The sequence below is a fragment of the Castor canadensis genome, chromosome 11 (assembly GCF_047511655.1).
Source record: "Castor canadensis chromosome 11, mCasCan1.hap1v2, whole genome shotgun sequence".
In the NCBI taxonomy this organism is placed as follows: Eukaryota; Metazoa; Chordata; class Mammalia; order Rodentia; family Castoridae; genus Castor; species Castor canadensis.
Genome location: NC_133396.1, coordinates 123,243,548 through 123,262,942, shown reverse-complemented (window position 1 = coordinate 123,262,942; position 19,395 = coordinate 123,243,548). Strand labels below are relative to the sequence as shown.

The 19,395-nt window shown below is 41.2% G+C and overlaps 1 protein-coding gene and 1 long non-coding RNA gene across 4 annotated transcripts in view; one reads left to right on the top strand and one right to left on the bottom strand.

The window, feature by feature from the left end:
* Positions 1-19,395, bottom strand: part of LOC141413949 (uncharacterized) — a 111,003-nt gene that overhangs the window by 43,245 nt on the left and 48,363 nt on the right. The gene's annotated exons all lie outside the window — the stretch shown is intronic.
* The window catches only part of Hsd11b1 (hydroxysteroid 11-beta dehydrogenase 1), a 52,351-nt gene that overhangs the window by 6,261 nt on the left and 26,695 nt on the right, over positions 1-19,395 (top strand). Inside the window, exons 2-5 of one of the 3 annotated variants that reach the window (XM_074048415.1) lie at positions 8,305-8,418; positions 9,288-9,418; positions 10,133-10,244; positions 10,365-10,550. In XM_074048415.1, the coding sequence (XP_073904516.1) occupies positions 8,331-8,418; positions 9,288-9,418; positions 10,133-10,244; positions 10,365-10,550 (517 nt within the window). In that variant the 5' untranslated portion in view covers positions 8,305-8,330. Of the gene's footprint in view, positions 1-8,219; positions 8,419-9,287; positions 9,419-10,132; positions 10,245-10,364; positions 10,551-19,395 lie in introns of those variants that run through there. The other 2 variants (XM_020156444.2, XM_074048414.1) reach the window with 2 other exon arrangements.

Below are 19,395 nucleotides of genomic sequence, written 5' to 3'. Positions count from 1 at the left end.
AGTGTATTGTGTTTCTCCTTCCCTCCCTCTTTCATCCTCTTTCATCTTAACCCATAAATCCCTCTGGACTACTGAAAACGTAGCCAGAAACATTGCCAGACATTAAATCCTGGTCCCTGGTTTTAGGGCTCTGCAGTTTGAGCTTTATCTTCCGGCCCTAGGGCGCCCTCTCCTGGCAGAAGCTGTTAAAACTTGCAGCATCCTAAACTCAGAAATCCTCCCTCAGTTCTCTCCCTCCCTTTTAGGTCACTTTGCAGAGCTGTTGCCAAGCCCTCAAACTTCACGAACCCTCCCATCAGACAGAAAATGGAAAACTAAACGTGGGAAAGACTTTCTTACTTACCTTATAAAGCATTAGGAGGGAGCAGGATGAGGCAGAAATGAGAAGGAGCCATCTACATGGTGGTCAAGTCTGTGGGGAGGAGACTCCTATGGAATTTGACTCCCCACCTTCTTTTCTTCACCCTCTCTTAAGATTTATGGGTAGACAGGGAAGCCACATTCATCTGCTTTCCAAAAATGGGAGGAAGGAAACAAATTAAGCCAAAAAGTATGCTGAATTTGGGAGCAGAAGCCAAGGGTTCAATATCCGTGCTCATTTTCTTTCCTTGATCGTCAGAAGAAGTGGGCTCCATTTCCAGAGCCATGTGCCCTGTCATCTGGAATTGGACTCCATAAATCATGCCTCTCTGGTCATTCTGTCTTCACACTCTATGGAATCTTTCCCACAAGCCAAAAAGAAGCTCAGCCGAGCAGTGCCTGCCACAGAGGAAATGTCCAGAAATGTTGGAATGTAAGCTCAACTCCTTACTCCCAAAACCAAAACGCTCCTTCAGAAGCACGTATTTCTCAAGCTCCTCAAAGGATCCCCAACGCCCTATTGCTCACACTAGGCATGGTATCTCTCATGTAGCCTCACTCAGCATTCCAGCTTCAGTGGCTTCAAAACTCCCTGGCCCAGCTCTCCAATGATTGCTGCATGCCACAATCAATGTGTCCTTGTCTCTTCCTGCCCTGCTTCACCTCTGCCTCCTCACTGAGACCTGTGCCCCTTGCATCCTGTGTTCTCTCAGTTCCTCCTGCTCCCAGATCTCCCTTGTTCTCCTTCACTGCCTCTCCTCTTCTCCCCAAATGTTAAATGTCAGCATGATAATCCCCTCTTAGCCTTCACTCTCCATGATGGTCTCAGTTACTCCTATGGTTTCAACTTTAGCTTATGTGGTTTATCTCCCAAATCTATTATCTCTAGCCTGGGCCTCTCTGCTAAGCCCCAAATACCTACCAGACATCTGCATCTAGAAGTGTCAGAACCACTTCACTCATTAACACTCAAAAGATGCTTACTGGGCCTGCCATAGTGGTATGCACTCAGAGCCTGCAGGAGGCAGAATCTGAGGTTGGTCCTAGACCTTATCTGAGAAATGAACTAGAGCAAAAAGGGCTAGGGGTGTAACTTAAATGGTAAAGGACTTGCTAGGCAACCATAAACCCCAGTACACACACACACACACACACACACACACACACGCACACACGCAATGCTCACTGAGCACCTACTCTGTGCTAAGCACTGTGCTAATGCTGAAGAGGCCTTGGCAAGCAAGATGGGCCAGGCCTCTGCCCTCCCAGAGCTACAGCTGCTAGGAAAGATGGAGCAGCTAGAAATGAAGATGAATTAATGCTATGATAAGAGAAATGGCCCACAATGGGTAGCACCTTGCCTGGTCTCAGGCCGGGCAAAGCAGGTTCCCTGCATGTGTGACTGAAAGACAAGAAGTATTGCTAGGGAAGAAAAGCCTCTGGAAAAGGATTTCAAAGATCATGAAAAATTCAAAAAGCTGAAAAAGGAACTTGGGATTCTATCCTAAGCATAATAGGGAACCACTGAATCCTTTGAAACTGAGAAATGCATGGATCAGTTGTAGTGTGAAAAAGTGGAAGAATTAGAATCCACAGGGAACATCACATATTGGCAATGTCCATGTCTTTTTTGCATTTTTATTAGCACATATTAATTAAATGATTAATTGTTTCATTGCTATATCTCCATACATGCATATGATATACTTTGGTGACACTCACCTCCTCTATGGGCAAAGTCCATGCCTTGGGTTGGATAGTGAACTTACGAGGCTTCCATTGTGTTCTTCTGCTTCATAAATTATTTGTCTTCATATATTCCAAATATGTCACAACCATTTTTTTAAATAAATGGTTTGGAAAAGGTGACATAGAGAGATGAATCAGATTACTTAAGCAGAAAAGAGTGGTGGCCAAGTTAGAACACTCAGAGTGAGGATAGTAAGGATAAGGATTTGGAGATGGCTTTAGAGATATTTAGAGGGTAGACTTATAGGATTTGGTGATTAATGGAATATGGGGAGATGGAGAAGGAGATGCAAAGAAGGACTCCTAGAGTTGAAGATTATTAATTGGATAAATGGTGAAGTCACTCATTGAAATTGAGGTCACTAGGAAATGGCAAACAAAAATAACAAGGTCACTAAAGAACAGCTCGGTGGCTCTTAAAAACTTATACATGAATTTACCACATAAGCCAGAGATGCCACTCCTAGGTATAGACCCAAGAGAAATAAAAACATGTGTCTACAAAGAAGTTCATGCCAATGTCATAGCCTCACTCTTCATAAATACCATGAAAGTGGATGATTCCAAATACCTGTGAGTTGGTGAATTTATAAACAAAAGTTGGTGTAGTCACACAATGGTATATGATTTGTCAATAAAAAGAGTACTGAGCCATGCCACCATAGGGATGAACCCCAAAACACCATGCAAAGTGAAATGAAATCTAATACAAAAGATCACATATTGAATGGTTGCATTACTACGAAATATCCAGAAAAGGCAAGCCTACAGAAATGGGAACCCTGGAGCCAGGAGTGGAAATAGTGATATAAATGGGTATGTGAGGTCTTTTGCTGGGGATGGTGAAATGTCCTAAAATTGGTTGTGGTGATAACACCCAACTCACAAATTTATTAAAATTGTTGAACATTTGAAATGAGATAATTTTCTGATGTATAAAGTATACTTCAAAAAAGCTGATAAAAAGTAATCAGGTCAGTTTTTGCATGTTGAGTTTGAGAAGGAGAAGTTGAGTAAGCGGCAGGCAGGCTGTGTACCTGAGGCTAGGATAAAATGCTGCACAAGAGGTTGTTAGGACTTAATGTAAAGACCATAATTGGAGCCATGAGAATGAGAGAGATTACCCAGGGGAAATGGAGAAGATAAAAAGTGAGAGTAGAATCAAGGTCAAGTTCAACTTTTTGACCAAATCCCAAAGGGAAGAGCAACCCACAAAGAAAACTGAGAAGCAAAGAAGTAGGAAAAAACCATAGTGAATGTGAATTGACTGAGGTCTAGGGAAGAGATGTGTTGAGGCAGAAAAAAGGTAAAAGAGGAAGGTCAGGTAGGTGTAAACAAAACCAAACAGAGGAAGACAGAGTAGAAAACTCTAGATGGGTATGTTGTTGGGCATAGCTTCAGGGGCCTGCAAACCCTCAGGGACAAAGCCACACCTGAATGCATGGCAGTCAGAGTGAAGTGCTAATGGAGGGACTGGACTGGACTGGGCCAATGATCCTGAAATGTGCAGAATGTCCATAATCTTCTGCATTGGGCAGTGAGGGCTACAAATTATCCGTGGACAAGCAGAATTCTGGGAAACGGATGGAGAGGGGTCCACAGAGTTCAGAGGTTTCATAACTGGAAATAAATGGCCAGAACTACAAGCTCTAGTAGTGGCTACTGAAGACCCTCAAAGACACAGCGTGTGTTTACTTCTCCAAGCTTACTTCTCACCGTGTAACCCCACCTTGCAAAATTCAGAGGTCCAGCCATATGGAGCTGTTTGCAGTTTCCCCAACACGCCATTCTCTTTCACACCTCCTTCTATTTACTCACACAGCTTCCTCTGCATGGAATGTTCTCAAACAAAGCCTCCCTTCCTCCACACACTCCTGTAACCCAGATCATTGCTCACTTCTACCCTTTCTCATTTGCCCAGAGCTTTCCTGGGCAAATTTCAATAAGGATCAAAATTAAGCTCCTCTCCCCAGCCTTTCCTACTTTCCCATCCCACACATGAGATGGGCTATTTCCTTCTTTACACCCTCCACCCCACTATAGACTTCCAACCATTCACGTATTTCACTTATTTCAACACTGTCTTCTTCCAGGGTCTGGAGATAATTTCATTTGCTTTTTCATTCATGGTACCTGACCCATGGTAAATACTTCACTAATTAAATGTTAGTAGATGAATCATCCACACAGCCACCATGTGTTACATACTCTTTATCTTTTTCTGCCGAGGACCTTTGGGGGGTTGTCTGTGGCCAGGCTCCTGGACTCAATCTATTGTAGTGAAGGTAGGCACGATGGCTGTTAGTAGCCATGGTCCATGATACTTTGTCCACACCTAAGGCAGAGTTTCTCAGTGTTTCCAAAGTCCAATGTCACTTCTAAGATTGCCAAGTAAAACACATCCAGTTAAATCTGAGTTTCAAATAAACAATGCCTAATGTTTTAGTATAACTGTGCCTCTTTCAATGTTGAGAGAGAAAGAGACAGAGAGATCCTTTAAAAGTATTCATTGTCTTGCTGGAATTCAAATTTAACTGGATATCCCATATTTCTGTTTGCTAAGTCTGGTAACCTTATTTCCCACTAGAGAAGTGATAACTCATTGCTCACTCATACCTTTCCTCATATGCTTGAAGTACACACCTTTAATGAGGAAGTACCAACCTGAGCCACAATGCTGGAGTTCTTCTAATGCTGGCATCACTAGTACTCAAGAAACTCACCAGGCTGAGTTGGCTGTGCCACCTTGAGGTACTTCCTGAAAGTTGAGCAGATGTTTGAGGTGTGCTGGTGGCCATGCTCTTGGGGGTTCTCCCTTGGCTCTCTTGTACCACCTGTGTTTCCCCAAATTTTCCAAGGAGTCATTTTTTTTCAGTAACTATGTGGCCCCTGTGTGGGAGCCAGTCCAGAAGAAAAGTCTGAAAAACTGCAGCCCCAACCTGTTCAGAGTCATCTCAGCCCCTACCACATTAGAGAGATAGGGATCAGACCAAGTTCATGGCACAGAAGGGTCATGAACCCTTTTCTCCCACAAGGCCCTTGGATCTCCCATAAAGATTCCAGAGATCTGCCCCACCAGTGGCTCTGCCATGGGCTATACATGCCAGGCAGGAACAGCACAGAACACACAAGGCCTTCATCCCACCTCCACTTCCTACTCCCACACCTGAGATTCCATTAGGTGGAGTTTTGCTTTGGGATAGGACTATGCAGAAAGATTGATAAACAGAACATCTCCCCTGCTGACATACAGAGGGAGAGGAAGAAAAGGAGGAGGGAAGAGGAGAAAGTCTGTTATCGGTAAAATTATATAAAATGATCAGGTTTTTCTGTCTTGGCAAACAGATTTGACAGCAGTGGCACAGATTCTTGAGTTCCTAAAATCAGACCTGGAGAAAACTAGGGTGGGGACAGGGTGGCAAGAAAGACAGAATTTTGTGTATTTTAGTATAACACCAAGAGCCTTTCCAGTTTCAACATATTGCTGCCATTCCCCCTGAGAAGGCAAAACCTACCTTTTACTCTGAGGTCACCCACTGGGCCCCCCAGAAGGATTAATTTCCAAAATAAAAGTGCCGCTTTTTGAACAAAGTTACTAAACAGAAATGAAGAGCACTCTAGCTGCTGCCTCAGAAATGACAGGTGCTCCTTTCATGGTCTACATTTTATGCCAAATGCATGGAAACCCCACTACCCTGGCTGGGCCTCTCCACATGTTTACCATCTCCTATCTGTCCTCACAGTCCCTTGCTCATCCACCTACTCACCTTGTTACTTGTTCATTTAGGTGAGAAATGATCAAATGAGAGTCCCTGGCTGGGCTCCCCCTGGAGGAGCCCACCCTCAAGGATATTTGCAAACTGCCAGAGACGTGTGTAAGAGACCATTCTAGAGAGGGTCAGTGCATGGCAAAGAAGTAGAGCCAACAGCTAGCTCCCTCCCTGTGGCAGGAAAAGGAACTTTGCTGGATAGGGCAAAATATGACTGAAAAGAAATGCTAGTGAAATCTTTGTATTTCCTATTGCCCTTATTTGTTGTTGCTGTTTTGTATTCATTTGGTGACAACCCTGGGAAGAACAGTTGGGGGGATGAGTTTGATCGTTCTAACCAAAGGGCAGAATACCAGTGAATTCCGTGGATTAAGACAGGCTCCAGAAGGACGGTATTATTATTATTGCCTCATCATCTCAGAAACCAAACAGAAACAGCAAAAGTTTGTTGAATGCCTATTTTGGAAAAAGACTGGGGAATGGAGAGAGGCAGAACAATTGGACACACTGAACATTGTTGAATAGTACAGGGTAGGGGAAAAGGAAAAGGAAGAGTAATAGAGGGGGGTGGACTGATTAAAGTACAATATATTTACAGGTAAAATACCGTGGGAAAAATCCCACTGAACAATGAACAGGCACGAAAACAGGAGTGTAAAATAGGTCATGTTAAGGGGAGGTTAATAGCAGAAGGGGGAGAGTAAATAAGAGGGTAGAGGGTGAATATTCATATTTGAAAAGCAACTCTCTATTTTTTCCAATAATTTCACTATTTATAGTACAAGATTAAGAAAATAAACTTTATTCTTGCTTCCCTGTAGGGATAAAAATTGAGTCTGGTCTGTACTGTGTCTTGGTAGCATAAAGTCCTTTATAAAATTATGGAAATATAGTTGGCAGTTCTGACAGCACGTAATTTAATTTTCACTTGACTTTTATCTTTTCCCTGGTTTTGTCCCCCATGAACCTTGAGCTCTAACTAGCTCTCCACTGCTCTAAAATCATCATTGTTTTCTGGAAGTGAACTTCACAGCTGTGGGCCTTTGTTGACAAATTGTTTCATCTCCTCTGGGTCTTAAATTATTTTCTCTTACTCTGAAGTCAAAATTCACTGAATGTTTCCAGATACTGTATTTAGGGTCATAACTTGATTTAACTTCCAGTCCTCCTCCCGTCCCCAACCCCCATTTGTCCTCCAAAGAACTGATACTCATTCTTATTGTCACATTTTAATCTTTTCCTCTCCTGTGTTGGTAATGTGCAGAATTCAGGATTTGTTTTGTGATGAGGATACTTTTCATGATTTGATTGATTGGTTTTACGTTGAAAAATTTAACAGTGATGCATTTTAAATTCTTTCTTTGGGGTTATTCCTTACTGAAATCTTGCTTCGGATTTACCAAGGAGGTTATTTTTACATTGCTCCAGATAATATATTGTAAATTGGCTCAGAGCTTCCACTTCCTGGTCTTTTTATTGTTGCTAAATCCATTTTTAACTGGGACATGGGCATCCCACACTAATTTTGCTTCAAGAGTTTTCCTTCTGCACTAGGTGTCTTCGTCCTAACAATCTTTTCCATGTTTCTTATTCCTCTATAGCATTAACATGACCCAGTTTAATAACTTAGTGGCTTTTTTTGGCACTCATTATTTCTTCTTTATACCCTGTTAAAGTAATAAGTATACGTTCCATTGCACTTGCCTGAGAGTCTTGAACTGGTCTTGGGTTTCCCGCCATCTGGGTTCTGGCTGGATTGCAGTTTCCCTTTGATGTTGTAATACTTTGTCATTGAACTTGAGTATGGGGCTTATATTTGCTTTTATTTATTTTTTTCTCCAAAGATGCACACATTTTTTCTTGAGCTTATTTTGCTGTTGTGTGCTGTTGTTTTTAATTGCTTCCGACTGGGGGGTGGGGCTGAGGGTGAGATTTGGCTTGAATTTGACTCTTTTTGCTATTACTCACATTTCCTCAGAAGCCCCACATACTCGCTCTCGCTCTCTCTCCTTTTGTCTCTCTCTCTCTCTCTCTCTCTCTCTGTCTCTCTCTCTTTCTCTCTCTCTCCCTTTGACAAACCACTTTTGAAAGGCCATTGATCCCTGGTATAAATGCTGTTAAGAAGAAGATGTTAGGGTAGGGATGCTCAGGAATCCAGTCCTGTACAGTCATGAGCTTGGCCATCTGGAAGTCTCCTCTTGCTCAATGAAATGGAGTAAACATTGTCCATTATGAAATCCACCACGCAGGCTGCCAGGGACGAATGGGATCCCACCCAAAGCCAATCGCTGCTCTGACAGGGAAATTGGCTAGCACTGCCTGAGACTACTCCAGCCTCCCCCGTCCCTGATGTCACAATTCAGAGGCTGCTGCCTGCCTAGGAGGTTGTAGAAAGCTCTGTAGATTCTCTCTGTGTGTCCTACAGGGCTCCTCGGGCCAGATCCCTGACTGATGGCTTTTATGAAAAAATATCTGCTCCCCATTCTGATGCTCTTCCTGGCCTACTACTACTATTCCGAAAATGAGGAGTTCAGACCAGGTAAGTACCAATGTGTCTCATTTTGGAGAAATAGGTTAGAAAATACAGGGGGTGGGGCTAGAGTGTTCCTAAGGACCAAGAAGAGTTCTTGATCCTAAAAGTCGCTGAAAAGAAGAAGCCCTGAAGTAGGACAATATCTCTGTGCCTTCCAAGCTGTCCATAGGCTGTGGGCAAGAGGAGTGTGGAAGGGGTAATCATGCAGCCAAAAGTTTGCCAAAAAAGCTATGTTTTACTTGGCTCCCTTAATGGAAAAGAAATCTCAACTCTTCTACAAAAAAATGAAGGTAATACCCAAATTCACAGGCTCAATAGACGGATTGGTAATTAAGAGACCAAAAAAAAATAAAAAAAGACAAAAGACTCTAGAGTAGATGACTAAGTAAAAGTGAGGGAAAATCCCTGGAATCTCTAGAAACACATGCCTTTTTTTATTGCTTTTAAATTTTCCTTTCAATTGAGAAAATTAGATGAGTCCAGAAATGTCTGGAACTCCAGCATTTTAACTGAACAATGACCTTTCTGGCCTTGTTCTCATAATCTCTGCACATGGAGGTTTTTAGGAATGACAGCAGGAAGACTTGGTTTTGCACAACCAGACCAAACCCCAACCTGAGATCAAGTTTGTCAATGACTTGAATTGCTCCTTCAGTGATTTACAGTTTGAGACAAATTGATCTTGGCTCAACCAGACCAAACCCCAACCTGAGATCAAGTTTGTCAATGACTTGAATTGCTCCTTCAGTGATTTACAGTTTGAGACAAATTGATCTTGGCTCACAGCCTTCAAAGATAGAGAGTGAAATAAGGGGGAGAAGGAAATGTTGTTGCCAAGTTTGATATGGTCCTCACTTCCTTGTGTGGTTCCCCAGAAATGCTTCAAGGAAAGAAAGTGATTGTCACAGGGGCCAGCAAAGGGATTGGAAGAGAAATGGCTTATCATCTGGCAAAGATGGGAGCCCATCTGGTGGTGACAGCAAGGTCAAAAGAAGGTCTACAGAAGGTGAGGGTTCTTTGCCTATAGACACACGAACCAGTACATGCTCAGCTCTCTCTCTCTCTCCCTCTCTCTCTCTGGCGCGTGCACGCACATGTGTGCTCTTAACTCTACTCTCAAACACAGGTTCAAAGACACACAGGAATATAAAAATATGCATTTAAGCATTCATTCCTACACACACACACACACACACACACACACACACATTTAACCATGGAACCACAGAGACATGTGCTCAGATACTGAAATTCTAATGCCTAGTCACAAATACATATCCTTGTGCCCATGCAGACTCTCAGGCACAGACCCTCTTATCGATTCACAAGCCCAAGGAGGTACTAACACTTACAAACCTAGAATTATCCACATAGAAACCAGCTTCCATGCCCACAATGCATTTGGAAATATCTATTCACAAAACTGATGAATGTAAATCATGGACTTAAAACCCCAGCACAGTGACAATTTATCCATTTAAGCTCCACCAAGTTCCAGAAAGTATTTCAGACAGAGAACAATGATCACGACAGTGTGTTTGGGAACACAAACACACAGACACACACACACACACACACACACACACACACACACACACACACTACATTTCTTATCTAAGCAGAGCTATGAGCAATCTCTCATTTAAGCCTTCATTATTTCAGAAAGTGCACAGAAAAGTCTACAACCAAGACTGAAGCCATTTCTGCTGTGTCTTTGTAGGTAGTATCCCGCTGCCTGGAACTTGGGGCAGCCTCAGCACACTACATTGCTGGCACGATGGAAGACTTCAGTTTCACAGAGCAATTTGTTGCCAAAGCAGGAAAGCTCATGGGTGAGGCTTCTTCTCTTTCTTCCTCTGGACTTTGCCTTAAGGGTCACCAGAGAGCTTTTGGGAGGGAAAAGGAAGGTATCAGCCCCATATGGTTTCTCTCAACACAGCTGTCTCTTGCAGGGGGACTAGACATGCTCATCCTCAACCACATCACCAACTCTTCTTTGACTCCTTTTCGTGATGATATCCCCCTTGTGCGCAGAAACATGGAAGTCAACTTCCTCAGTTATGTGGCCCTGACTGTAGCTGCCTTGCCCATGCTGAAGCAAAGCAATGGAAGCATTGCTGTCATCTCCTCGATGGCTGGTGAGTGTGACAGGGACCAGTGTGGAAGGTAGGAGCAAAAAAAATATGCCAATATGATTACACTATTCTCTGCAGCAAACACAAATTTTTATCAGTTTCTGTGCAGAGAAGTAGCACAATAATAACTTGAAGTTGAAATGCTCACGGTGATATTAAATAAAAGCTGATTAACAGATATGCACAGGTAGACAGATATACTAAGAAGGGCCTTGGGTATGTGAACTCAGTGGAGGGCATGAATGCTCAGTAAAAGAGAAAAAGTGGTAGTTCAAGGTGCCTACAGGAAGCCTGAGGGTGTGTGATCTACAAATGGAAGATCAAAAGAGGCAGCTAGAATTACTTTCAAAGCACAGAGCTCAAGTAATTTACACAAGGGTGGAGATGCTCCAGCTGCTGGTGAAGATGCCTGAACAGGTCCAACAAACTATACATTTGAAAAAATAAAACTTTATTAAGTTAAAAGAAAAAAAAAGAGGCAGCTAAAGGTACAGCTTGTCCTGGTCTCTCTAAGGGAGAGAACTGGTCACAATGCATAAAAATGGATTAAAAGAAAAAAAAAAAAAGACTGCTTCCTTCATGAGCAAGAACCATAGGTTGGTGAAGTTAGTGGATGCAAAGGGAGAAGTGAGGACTGAAATACTTTAATAACATACAATAAGGGAGTTAGCCAGGACAAAATGAAATGAAGCAACAGTTTTGTGTTTTTTTGTTTTTTTTAAGGATTGGGGCTGGAGATGTGGTTTGGTGGTAGAACACTTGCCTGGCATGCACAAGGGATCAAAAAAAAAAGAAAAAAGATTAACAGACTTCCCTGGACTGGGTGTATTCTTCCAAATCTTGATTGTTATAGTAATAATCCAAGTTAAACAGCAACTAGGTTAGGAGAAAGCATACACAGAGAAATGTACATGAGAGAAATCAATGGGCTCAAGAGAGGTCCCTAAAGAAATGGATGATGGTAGCATCAGAAGTTATAACCATTAAAAAAAGAGTCAGAGTTTCCAGCCTGGGGGATTCCTGGGCCCATTTCCTCATGGATCAAGTTCTACACATTGTTGTTGATGAATCAGAAGGATGACTGGAAAACACCAAGATCAAAGTTAGCCAATGTAAATGTAGTTCCCAGCAATATAAAAACAAATGACCTAGAAGACGATAAACTGTTAAGTGTTGCACAAATATCAGTTCTAATTGAAACTAATAACACCATCTATGGTGTAAAGAGTCCTCCATTCTGGCCCAGGAAAGGCCTGTGTGGTGATTAGATAAAGGGGCAGTGTGTCTGTGCTACCCACCAAACAGAGTGATTGATATGCATCCCCGTGCTTCCCAAACAACACAGACTCCTCACCCCTCCCCAGCCACAGACTCTCTGAGCTGAAAGGAAGGAGAGCTTCCAGATGCATACTGAGTGGGAGGGTGCTGGGCACATCCCCAATCCATCCCAGGGCATTGGCCAAAACCCTCACATCAGTCTCGGTGTAGGTAGCTATAATGATTTCACTTGATTAAACAATGCATATGCTTATAGGCAAGTGATGTTTCACCTTTGTTTGGAGAATTAACTTTTATAATAAACACAGTCTAAATGTGCTTGGAAGGAATAAAAATTAGCATAGAAGCCTAAGGGCATGGTGAAATTCTGATAACCTCTGTGACCATATACCATCCACACCTATGGCTTGACACTTTCTAATTTCCATGGACTCTGTGAGGTAGAAATTTAGGTGGACGACTATCCTTCATTTCTGTTGTTAGTATAGCCTAGAGTTCAGCCCTTTTTGCTTTGAAGCATGTCTGTGAACTTGCAAAGTACAGATACATTGCTTTCTCTCCCTCACTGGAGAATATTCTGTATTCCATGACATATTCTTTTACACACTCTGTAAGCATGTTCATTTATCCTTCCTCCTTAAGACCTGAATTCCACAAACATGGGACACTAAGCATTAAATTGGTCCTCAAGTCATCAAAAGAGTATTGGGGGTGAGGTTTTAATTATTTCTTCTAGGAAAGGTAGTAAGGTTTGTATTGAATCGTAGTAATAAGCAATTCATTTTATTCCCAATGCATCTCTGGGTGCAGAAATCTTCTACTTTCATGGAAATCGTCTACTTTTAATATGTCCTTTAAATACTCAACTATTCTTTTTTATTAAAAGAGACAGTATTGATGCTTCCAGGAACCTCTTCATAGTACATATCCATTCACAATTCAACACAATTTTTTGACACTTATTGATCAAGTTTCCTATCTATGTAACATGCAGTTACATTGATTAATCTCTCCTTCCACCAGATGCTAGGATAGGATACAAGTTTAGCTACAAAGTTCCAAATTTACAGTACCTCAAATGAATCTCCCATGAAATAGCCCAGGGTAGGCAGCCCAGGGCTGATATGATAGTTCTACCCCATGAGGCTATCCAAGAATCCATCTGTCTGAGAACCATCATTCCTATGGTGTTATCTTTGTCTGCATGTCCAAGATGACTTTCTGTTGTGTCTGAATTCTAGCTACAGAAAATGAAGAAAGGATACAACCAGAAAGCGAACTCTTCAGCAAATGTGGTCTTTATTCAAAATGAACCTATGTCCAGTGAAAAATCAGGGGTTCTACTTCTATAAACAACACTGATATTGCTAAACTACTACAAAGTCTCCACAGTACCCAGGCCAAGACACATATACAGCTAGAAGAAAATGTCCTCCAAGCTACCCACATGTGTACCGCACATAAACACAAGTGCACTAGCAAACCCACGTATACCCTAGACCCACTTTCTCTCTCACGTTCAAGGTCCACCACAAAAAGCAAAATCCCTTCTATCAGGCAGTTGGGTACAGGGGGCCATGGGGTAGAAGAAAGAATGAAAAAGAATGGATGCCCAGCTAGTATTCATTAAGCAAACTGAAACAGAGATATTAATACCTGAATTTGACTTTTAAAAAAATCACTAGATTGGGCAGTGAACATCTGAAAAGATCTGGAAAAAAGTTTATCTGCTGTTAGTCAAAATGGGTTTCCTTAGGTTTAATTCTAGAAGGTAAAACTGATTCCATTCCTGAGTCCCTTAGCTGTCATCCTCATAACCATGGTGCATTGTATCCACCTGGCAACTGGAACTAAGCATCTGAGCCTCTCATTCATATCCCTTCAGAGGAGTCACAAACTAACCCTGTCATCCCTCCACTCTTTCTCCTCTCAAAATCTACTTATCCAGAGCCATTTCCTCTTGTCTCTGCTACATTTTGTTGTTACCTTTAGAATTCCTACTTCCTCTCTAATTTCTCTTTTTTTGGGTTCATCAGTGACCCTAATACTATTAATAACAGTGATTTTTTAAAAAGCATCCTGGGCAACTCTGAGTATCAACAGATAGTACTTCTTCTGTCCCAAGGGAAATGAAAGGCAAACTTTGAAGCAAAATTAGACATAATAAATGACTGGGTTTCTTAAATCTTCAAAGGTAAACATACCAAAAGGAACAACAAACCTTATCTGTAACCTCTAAACCCTCACACCTCTCTTGGGAAACTTTGTGTCTCAGTTACCTATTAACTTTTCTCCAAAAAAATCTTTTAAAAAGATCAACTTTTAACATAATACTTACACTTATAAAGATATCTATCTATCTATCTATCGATCTATCTAAATATACTTAATTTTTGCCTTATTCAAATGCACTGCTTTTCTGGTTGCAGCATTGTTTTGTACTATTTTTTAAATGTAATTGTACAGTATTTCAGGCACATTGAGTTGACTGGCCAGGGGCAAATATGTCGTTAATACAATGTTTTCATGGGAAAACTCAAACCAAGAAATGAAGTCATTTGTTGGACCGTATTCTGTTTGTCAGTTGAGGTTGCCTGTGTGGTCTAAACCTATTTCAAGAATTCAACATTACAGAAAGAGAAAGAGAGAGAACAGGTTTCTCAACTACACATATCAACTAACAGGATTTGGAATATCCATAATGTTGTTTTGCATAAGGACAAGGATATACAGATGTTAATCGCATCCTTGGCTTCAGTTCTGGCACCCACTCCTTCCTGAAAGGCCAGCCAATTCCTCAATGTATGGATGTGCCTTAGGGTGTAGTGGAGGTGGTAAGAGGCCCAAAGTCTAGGATGTGAAAGGGTCTTGGAACTAGAGTGGAAAACAGCAATTTATCCCTCATCAAAATTGTTGTGATTGTTCTAAGAAAATATGCAATTTTGTCCTTAATTCCAAGTTACCCCAGAAATAATTTTCAGAAAGCACTATTTCCAAGCCAAATAGAAGTGTGTTCGTATGCAGAGACAACAGTTGGTAGGGGAATGGGTAGAAACATAAAGTATGAAATATGGGTGAGGTATGTGCATATGTTAGGCGTGTTATCTGTAGGACCCGGAAGAATGCCAAGGAGATCAGAGCAAGACTCAAAAACATGGGCATAAAAATTCCAAAGTCATTGTTGCCTGAACTGAAGAGATTGTATTCAGGCAAAATTCAGTGTTGTATCTGTCTCCCAAAAAGGGGAGATTTGAAAGTGCGGAAGACTCCCATGAACACAGTAACAATTTAATGCAAGTTGGGAATGGGATGCTAATGACAACTGTTGCTCCAAGTTTGTCCCTTAAAAAGCTGGGTGGAACTTTTGTAATCCTCTGCTAGACCATAAATTTCAATCAACCAGGCAGGTGTGGTAGTGCGCTCCTGTCATCGCAGCTATGCGGGAGGCCATAGGCAGGAGGATTTCAGTCCAAGATCAGCCTAGGAAAAAGTGGGACATCCTACCTGAAAAATGACTAAAAAAGAAGAAAAAAGGGTGTGTGGGGAGGGAGGGGGAGCTGGGGACATGATTCAAGAAATAGAGCGTCTGCCTAGCAAGCACAAGGCTCTGAGTTCAAAACCCTAGTACCACTAAAAAAAGGGAAAAAAAAATAAGTTCGGAAATAATTTTCTCATAAAAGATTATAAATAGTCAGGTGTGATGGCACATACCTGTAATTCCAGCTCCAGGAAAGCTGAGGCAGGAGGGTCACAAGTTCAAGGGAGTTTGAGGTCATTCTGGGTTATATAGCAAGTTCAAGTCCAGCCTGAGCTACATATCAAAACCCTGTCTCAAAACAAACAAACCAAAAGATTGTAACTAGAAAGTAAGGGAAAGAGCAATGCCACCAACAACTTCCCAAGTTGTTTCCATGATATACAAGAGACCCTATTGCCAAGTGTGGTGGTACATACCTATACTCCCAGCTACCCAGGAGATGGAGATCAGGAGGATCACGGTTCAAAGCTAGTCCAGGCAAAAAGGCTGTGAGACTCCATCTCAGTCAATAACTGGATGTGGTGATACCTCTGTCATTCCAGCTACATAGGAAGCTTAAATACTAGGATTGCAGTTCAGGCTGGACCAGACAAAAACATGAGGCCCTATCTCAAAAAAGACTAAAGCAAAAAGGACTGGCAGCTGGCTCAAGTGGTAGAGCACCAGCCTAGCAAGTTCAAGTACTGCCAGAAAAAAAAAAAATACACACACACACTCACATATAAAATAGAAATTTGAAAAAAGAGGAAAAATATAAAGCTAAAAATAAAAACCATTCATGGTCTTGTTCTCTACATATAATCAGAGAATTTCCTTCCAAAGATATAAATATACAGCTGTAGATATCTGTTCAAATACCCAGACATGTAAGTTACTTCTAATGTTTTTACATTTTAAAAATCCTGCAATAAATGTTCTTGTGCCTGAATGTGTGACTAAATTGATGATCCTTGATAGATTCTTAGCACTAGACTGACATGACAGAAACATTTGAACTTATTGCCAAAGTGCTTTAAACAAAGTAACAAAAGACTAGAATTTTTTAAATACACAAAAAATAAAAGCCAATTAAAATGAACATAAGCCAGGCACAGTGGTTCAAGCCTGTCATCCTTGCTACTCAGGAGATAGAAAGCAGGAAGATTGGGATTCAAAGCCAGCCATGGCAAAAAGTTCATGAGGCACCCATCTGAACCAATGGCTGAGTGTAGTGGTACATGCCTGTCATCCCAACTATGTGGGAAGCATAAATAGAGGACCATGGTCCAGGCTGGCTAGGGAATAAAGTGAGACTCTATATCAAAAATAACCAAAGCAAAAAAGGATGGCAGTGCAGCTCAAGTGGCAGAGCTCCTACCTAGCAAGTGTGAAGCCCTGAGTTCAAAGCCCAGTGCTGCCAAAAAAAATAAAGAACTTAAAAGTCGTGCCCTACAAACATAGGAGTCTTCATCTCACAATGACTTTGCAAAGTTAACAAAGTCTTCAGAGTTCACAGTTCAGAAGGTAAAAGAAAAAGGTGTTTAGTAGCTCTAATTTGAACTTGTTTGTTTACTTGTGAGATGGATCATGAGGGCCCTGACCCCATGAGAAAAGTGGTATTCTGGTTTTTACCATTGCATACTCAGTGCTTGCAACAACATCTGATGTGCAGTAGCTATCTGATCAAACAGTTTGGTAACTCATGAACAAATTTGAAGTTTACAGGCTGTCCATACAGCTGAGTCATACAGTGGTTGTCTACCATGAACAAGGCCCTGGGTTTGATCCCCAGTACCAAAAGAAAATATCTTTTCTCCTGTAAACTTTGCTCATTGAGATGTCAGCAAAACTTTATTAACAAATACGGTACATGGCTTTCATATGCAGTTTCTTGTTGCAAACTTTGAAAAGGCATATTGTTGAAACACAGCAAAACATAAAATTAATGAAGTGCAGAGCGAAGTTGACATAGTGTGAAATGTAGCTTTAGATGTTTCATCTTGAGCCAAGGAAGATTCTGTCAATATAAGCATTGATTTCAAAGAATAGAAGGTCACTTGAAGAACTTCAAGAAGAGGAATGGTTGGGGAAAGAAAGCACTACTTCACATCTGAGGAACTTATTCTGGGAATAAACTTGCACAAGTGCTTCCCAAATATATGCATTCATTCACTCCCTCACTCAAAAAAAATTATTTATTGGGCTGGAAGTGTGGTTCAAGTGCACCTAGTGAACATGACACCCTGAGTTCAAACCCAAGTACTGCATACCTATCTATCTATACATAGATAGATATGCAGCCCATATGCAGTCATGGAGCCCATATTCCAATGTGAACCAATTTGTTACTGAATTTTTTTTCCTTCAAGAGATTTTTTCTTGGGGGTTGGTGCAACCAGGGTTTGAACTCAGGGCTTTGCACTGTTACTTCATTGTTTATAGTTGTAAAAACACTGGCTATCCTAAATATCCATCTCTAGGGACAGGCTTCTAAGTTGAAGTGAAATAATATGCAAATTTTTATGCATGAGTACAAAAATCATGTTTAAATGGATAACAATTTACAGATGAATACGCATTGTATGAGTTCAGCAGTGTTTAAAAAGAAGGCTTCTCCCTTTCATTTCATCCACTGCTGCAATGTTCATTGTACAACGGAGCTTGGTACAAAATTTATCTGAATAACTTTCTTTTATTATCCTATTATTGTACTGGGGATACACTGCAGCATTTACAAAAGTTCTTACAGTATATCATAGTTGAATTCACTCCCTCTATCATTCTCCTTTATCCCCCTTTTCCCCCATTCCTGAAATAGTTTCAACAGGTCTCATTTTTCCATTTACATTGAATAATTTTTTTAAGAAAAATAAAGGAGGGCTGGAAGCTGGTGTCTCACACCTGTCATCCCAGCTACTCAGAAGGCAGAGATCAGGAGGATCATGGTTCGAAGCCAGCCCAGGCAAATAGTTTGCGAGACCCTATCAAAAATACTAATCACAAAAAGGGCTGGTGGAGTGGCTCAAGATGAAGGCCCTGAGTTCAAGCCCCAGTACCGCAAAAAAAAAGAAAAAGTAAAGGATAAACTAGGCCTACACCTAGCTACTCAAGAGGTTGAGATCAAGAGGATTATGGTTAGAAACCAGCCCAGGCAAATAGTTCAAGAGACCCATCTCAAAAATAGTCAGTATAAAAAAGGACTGGTGGAGTGCCTCAAGTGATAGAGTACCTGCCTAGCAAGTGTGAGACCCTGAGTTCAAGCCCCAGTTCAGCAAAAAGAAAAAAAGGGATAGAGTTCAGTCTCATAAGTAAACAAATTTAAATTATAACTACTGAATACCAAAGGGGTATTCGTTGTTATCTGTTACGGTTTTGTTGCTTATGTTTATTTTTGGTTTGACTATAAAATTGTCAATTGATGAAAAATTTTTTGGTTTTGGTTTTGTTTTGGTGGTACTGGGGATTGAACTCAGGGCCTCTAGTCTTGTTATGCAAGCTTTCTGGCACTTGAGCAAACTTTGTTAATGCTGCAAAATAGTTGCAAGATAGCACTGTCATATACTCCTGGGAGTATGGGTCTTTTAACCTTTCTCTCTCTCTCTCTCTCTCTCTCTCTCTCTCTCTCTCTCTCTCTCTCTCTCTTTCCTTCTTGCAGTGCTAGGGATTGACCCAGAGCTTTGTTCATGCTAGCAAGTGCTCTACCATTGAGCTATTCCCCAAGTCCTTTTTATTCACTTTAACTGATTCTCACTCTTACTTTTTAGAAGTATAGTCTTTCATTTTGTCTTAAGCAACTTGGCCATGTGTGCCAACATCCTTCAAAGCCTTCCTATAATTTTGCCCAGCAAATGTAATGCTAAGACTCTATCAAGGAGTAATCACCAGTGTGGTCACAGATAGCAGAGATGCCAGTACTAAAGATAGCCATCCCTGAAGTCAGCCACCATCAATTGAAAGTCAGACCCAATTAACATATGACTTAGTTGATTTTACTCCGTGAGCTTGAAATTATTTAATATTTTCCATGAATTTGTCTAGTTCAGGAACTCCCAC